General features: G+C 39.9%; 1 protein-coding gene across 5 annotated transcripts in view; it reads right to left on the reverse strand.

Moving 5' to 3' along the window:
* LOC122548881 (receptor-type tyrosine-protein phosphatase mu-like) overlaps window positions 1-4430 on the reverse strand; it is a 701186-nt gene extending 696756 nt beyond the window's left edge. For all 5 annotated transcript variants that reach the window (XM_043687785.1, XM_043687784.1, XM_043687783.1 and 2 more), the window contains exon 1: window positions 4305-4430. In XM_043687785.1, coding sequence (XP_043543720.1) covers window positions 4305-4380 — 76 coding nt within the window. In that variant the 5' untranslated portion in view covers window positions 4381-4430. The remainder of the gene's footprint in view (window positions 1-4304) is intronic.
* Between the last annotated feature and the right edge of the window lie 1570 nt (window positions 4431-6000).

Consider the following 6000-nt stretch of genomic DNA (forward strand, 5'->3'; position numbering starts at 1 on the left):
AGGTGGATGAAGGTGGGGGTGAAGGTGATAGGTAAGAATGGGGGGTGGTGCGGATAGGTGGGAAGGAAAATGGATAGGTCAAGAAGGCAATGCTGAGTTGGAGGCTTCGGATTGGGATAAGATGGAGGGAGGGGAAATGAGGAAACTGGTGAAATCCACATTGATCCCATGTGGTTGCTCTTTCAAACAGCTGACTTAAGCATGATGGCCTCCTTCCGTATTATCCATGATTCCCTGTTCATTCTGGAGTAGCAGTACCTTTCCTGCCTTGCTGTCATAAGGTCCTATTTAATACTGCAAAATACAGCAGGAAACATGGGAAAGACTTTCTTTCATCAGAGGATGGAAACACCACTTTGCAACAACCGTACGTGGCAGAAGTGCGCGTGCTGGTTTGAGGAGATGCGCTGGCCAAGAGACTCTGTGAGTGCTCTCCTGAATGGTTTCATGGTTTTAGTTTTCTGTATCACCTCTTTATTGCAGAGAATCCTGAAGCATCCCACCCTCGTTGGGAGGAGACAGCGTGCCACTGCTGCTTGATAGGACAGCTTTCCTGACTCAGTGTTGAAGGCACTTGCTCAAATGTCTTCACATTCCCAGCAATTACGGGGAGAAGCCATTTGGTAGAACAGGTTTAACATGGGTGTCTTAACATTGCTCCTGTCATCTAGAGAAAGTTGTAGCAAGTAAAGTACAATCAACAGGAGGGCATCCACCAGAGTCAAGAACAGGGAACATCCCAGCTCTAAAGAATTGATTATGATTGTGATTCTTAACACAATTAGCTGCAACTGCTTATTGTTTTATGTATTGTCTTAAAAGTAAAGACAATAGTTTTAGGAATTTACAAACATTAAATAGGAGCAGAAGTAAACCATTTGGCTCCTCAAAGCTTCTCCACCATTCAATAAAATCATAGCGAATCTGTCTGTGTTTAAATTATTATATTCACATCTACCTCTGATAATCTTTGATTTATTTAGCTCACAAGAATCTTTCCACTCTGCCTTTAAATTATTCAATGACCCTGCCTCCATTGCTTTCTCTGCCAGAAAATTCCAAAGTCACACAACCTTCCGATTAAAATAAATTCTCCTCATCGCTGTCCTAAAAGGATAGTTCCTAATTTTAAAACAGTGCCTTCCAGATCTGAACTCGATCGCAAGAGCGTGAAAGCAGGCCATTTGACCCATCAAGTCTACACCAACCCCCTGAACGGCATCCCATTCAGACCCACCTCCCCTATCCCTGTGAACACTTCATTCCCCATGGCTAACCCACCTGGCCTACATATCCCTGGACACTTTTAGCATGCAAATGCACCTAACCTGCACATCTCTGGACTATGGGAGGAAACTGGAGCACCCAAAGAAAACTCACGCAGACATGGGGAGAACATGCAGACTCCACCCAGGCAATCAACCAAGGCTGAAATCGAACCCAGGTCCCTGGGGCTATAAGGCAGCAGTGCTAACCACTGAGCCACCATCCCCAGAGCTATCAGCCTTTTCCACATCTTTTCTGTTGAGACCATTCAGGATCATATATACTTCAATCAAATTATTCCTCACTTCCAGTAAAAGTAAACCCAGCCTGTCCAACCCATCCTCATAAGACAACCTACTGATTCTGACTTTCTATCTAATAAACCTCCTCTGACTTTCTTCCACAGTATTTACTGCCTTCCTTAAATAAAGAGACTAAGGATGCACACAGTAATGGAAATGTGGGCTCACCAATTCCTTGCTGTAGAACTTCTTTACTCTAATGTTCAATACTTCTTGCAGTAAAAGGTGGCATCTCATTAACTTTCTTAATTTCACACCTTAACTGCATGCTAACCCTTTGAGAATCATGCACCTCATGCACCTAAATCCAACTGCACTTCAGAGTACTGTAGTTGTTCACCATTTAAGTAATACACTTTATACATTTTCATACTTATTCTAAAATGCTCCCGAAAATGTCCTCCACTGTATTCTAAATAGTTTCCTAATCAGACTGATCAGATATTGACTCAACCTCTGAATCAGGCCGCCTGATTCAGACATAGGAACACTACCAGTGCTCATAAGAGCCCCTGTGCCCATAGTCTTTCTTTAGATATTGTACGCCAGCCAATGCAAGTAAACAGATAGGTGCAGCAAGCAATTAGGAAGGAAAATGGTATTTTAATCTTCAATGCAAGAGAATTTGACTTCAGAAGTAGGGATACCTTACTGCTGTTATGCAAGGTCTTGGTGAGGCCTCAGTTTGGTTTCCCTAAAAAGAAACATCCTAAGAAAGTATTCTGTGAAACTCCACATCTAGACCATTATCATCAATCTGATTTTTACAGTTTATATGTAATGAAAGTCACTGTCATTATTCCCATCCCTTTATCTCAAGCACCCTGGGCACACGGTGGCTCAGTAGTTAGCACTACTGCCTTACAACATCAGGGTCCCAGGTTCGATTCCAGTCTCGGGCAACTGTCTATGTGGAGTTTGCACGTTCTCCCCGTGTCTGCGCGGGTTTCCTCCAGGTGCTCTTGTTTCCTCCCACAGTCCAAAGATGTGAGGTCAGGTAAATTGTCCTTAGTGCAATTTTAGGTGCATGAGTCAGAGGGAAAATGGGTCTGGGTGGATTTTCCTTCGGAGGTTCGGTGTGGACTGGTTGGGCCGAAGGGCCTGTTTCCACACTGTAGGGAATCTAATCACCCAATAATGTGGGTTAAAATCTGGATTGATAGATTTTGTTTGTTTTAGTTTTAACAAGTTGGTCTTTCAATGAAGCATAAGCATAATTGCTGCCAGTTTGTTTTATGAGTATAACAGAAGCTGATCACATAACAAAACCAAACTATTTATATATAACAAATTTAAAGATTTCAAAACAAACAATAAAATATAATCCCATCAAACTAAACAGCATCCCTTTACAGTACTCCCACCAGAGAGAATTTCTTTAAAGTTTAACTAATGCTTCAATTCCTGGTCTTTAGACTGACAGCCTCATTTCTGAGTCTTCATAAAACTGAGCTGAGACTTTCTCAGCTTAAAATAACCACTTCAGGGTTTCACCTGGAACTTTCAAATCAAACTCTTTGCATTGAGGGAAACTATTTTTAACAAATGTAATCTATCCTTTTTCTTCAGATGCAACTTCCTTACACACCTAACTTTACCCAAGGTTTCGGAAAATTGAAACAAAAAAAGTTTCCCAAGATGTGGGTGTTTCCCCTAAGCCAAAGAAAAAACATCTAGATTCTTTGATCTTAAGCCTAATGTACAACTATTCAAAAACCTTGCTCAATGTAAACAAAACTCTGTTACTCTCTAGAAAGTCTCTCTTTCTCTCATACTATGTTTTAAATGAAATCTCACTGGCTATGGAAATACTGACAAAATAATCGTTCAACCCCTTTATAGACACAGAGCGACCACATGCCACTAGTTTAAAATCCAAACACTAAAATAGATTATATTGAAAGGGTATACAAACCATCCACTTTATGTAATCAAAAATCATATGACACCAGTTAATATTCCAACAAGTTTAATTGAAATCACAAACTTTTGGAACACTACTTCTTTATCAGGTGATGAAGGAGCAGCATTCCGAAAACCTGTGATTTCAAATAAACTGTGTGACTATAACCTGGTGACTTCTGACTTTGTCCACCCCAGTCTGACAATGGCACCTCCACATCACATACATCATGGTCATTCCCTGAAACATAGGCACACAAAGCTGCAGCTAAAAATCAATACTTGATTATTCTAAACTAAGAGTAAATTAATGTCTTGCAATGCTTATTCCCTGTGGTAAACTCCACCGTATAAACAAACAATTTTCAATTAACATGCCAGGGACCTTGCAGTCACCTGATCGCTGACACACTAAATTTGGAAGTGGTTCTGAAATAATACTTATTTGTCACTGGCTTGAAATCCAAGCTCGAAAAATAATATTTGTATATCACACAACTTCCATCACATCTTCCCAATGGAAGCATTATGATAAGTGCACAATTTATACTTTCACATTAGCTCAGAATCAAGCTGAAACACATACCTGCACTCAGATCAGTGACTCAGATTAGACAGGTTCATGTAAAACATCCAGAAGTTAATTAAGAAGGTCAAGCATTAACAGCACAAGAATAAAAGCCAATTCCAATCTAACTTCATAGCAGCAAGTAATATAACCACCAGCATAGTGTTGCAATAGAGGTTTTATCATTTGGTTTCAAACAGGATACAATAATCCATATTTGACAATCAGATTAGCATATGCTTTTTTGATCCCATATTACAACAAACCTGTAGGTATCCATGGATCCAGGGAAGGCTTCACCATTGTGTTGATCTGCTCCCAGTCAAGGTCACTACCTTCCATTCCCTGGGTGTAGCCGCAATCACTGAATGGTTCATCAAAGGTACAGCTTCCTGTTGAGCCAGAGGAAACCAAAATGAACAAAAGGAAAACCCATTTTAATTTAAAATGTATTCTTTCATATCTTCTTAGTCAGAAATTTTAATTAAAATTCCTTTTGATAAAATGACTAGGAAGCCCTTTCTTCACTCTGAATAGCCTGCCCATCTAGAATACACTGAAGTCATCTTTAATGCAATAATTCAAACAAATGTCCAATCAGACAATCTTAACACTCTCATTCACGCACCACTCTCAAAGCCATTGAGATCCTGTCTTCATTAATTTTATGAAAAACTGAAGCTGAGTAAAATGTTATTACATTTTTCCTATTAGGATTAGCCCAAGATATGAATTTTATCCATGACATGTGAGAATGCATTCTTAATTTCCATTTTCTAAAGGCATTACTCTACAACAAGTGTCTGGGGCCAGGCTAGAAGCAATAAATTCAGATTGGAGGGCGGGGTCATATAGACATTTACACTAATTAACCTGCTCTGAGATGTTATTGTACATCTCTGGAGCCAGTAGGACTTAAAACCCAGGTCTCCTGGCTCAGACATTAGGAACACTACCACAGCACATTTCAAACATCTCTGACACCTGGGTTAAAATGATTTCAGACTGACTGGATGAACTTTTTTCCTGTTAGGATCATGTATAAAAAGAATCAGGTGTTCTTTATGCAATTGCAACGTTATAAACACAAAGCTATCCCACTGCATTTTAGAATTATCTGACACTAAAGGCTCATTTCACTATTTGCACACTGGTTAGGCTTTCAATGGGTTTTTTCAACTCAAGTTGCTTCGATGGGAATTTTAGGAAAGAAAAGCTTTTCCCATTATTAAATATTCTTCAAGCCCAAGTGCACAATGAATGGAAAACTAAGAGCCACCAACTCTCAATCATTAATTAACATTTATACAAGTGCAAGCATATTTATCAAATAGGACTGCTTTCCGATGAATGGGCACAACTGCCAACCATCTTACATTTCTTACGAGTCCACTTTGCCTATCCAGTTAAGCTGAATATAATTTTCAGTGTTAAACTGGAAGTAAGTTGAAGAATTGAGGTGGCCAAATTGTTTCAGGCTGTGAGTGTAAGCAGTTGACCACTGAGTATTCCAACATTTCCTTGGTCATATTTCAGTCTCCATGGACTTCAGCTCCTCCAAAGATCTATTGCCTGTATTTCACATCAAGACTCAATCAACCAACAGCCCCACACTCACTGATCAACATGAGCTCTTCCTCCACCAAAGCCTCCATCTTAAAATTCCAATCTTTGCATTCCCTCGATGGTCTCATTTTTTTCTACCTTTCCAGCTCCACAACTGTAGTGGATCTTCTTGAATGAGTTCCTTGGTGAGGGTTGTTAATGTGGGCTAATCAGGAAAGCTGACCATTATAACATTTAGAAGCTCCTCAGTTCAAGGGATTGACTCCGAGCTGGCTGGCCACAGCCAATGTACTGTGCACAAGTAAATAAAGGGTGATTTAGTGATGGGCAATTAGCTCAACAATCCTCCAAGATTGCTACACCCTGTCAATTCTGCCGACTTGCTTATTCACAGAT

The sequence above is a fragment of the Chiloscyllium plagiosum genome, chromosome 4 (assembly GCF_004010195.1).
Source record: "Chiloscyllium plagiosum isolate BGI_BamShark_2017 chromosome 4, ASM401019v2, whole genome shotgun sequence".
Classification (NCBI taxonomy): Eukaryota; Metazoa; Chordata; class Chondrichthyes; order Orectolobiformes; family Hemiscylliidae; genus Chiloscyllium; species Chiloscyllium plagiosum.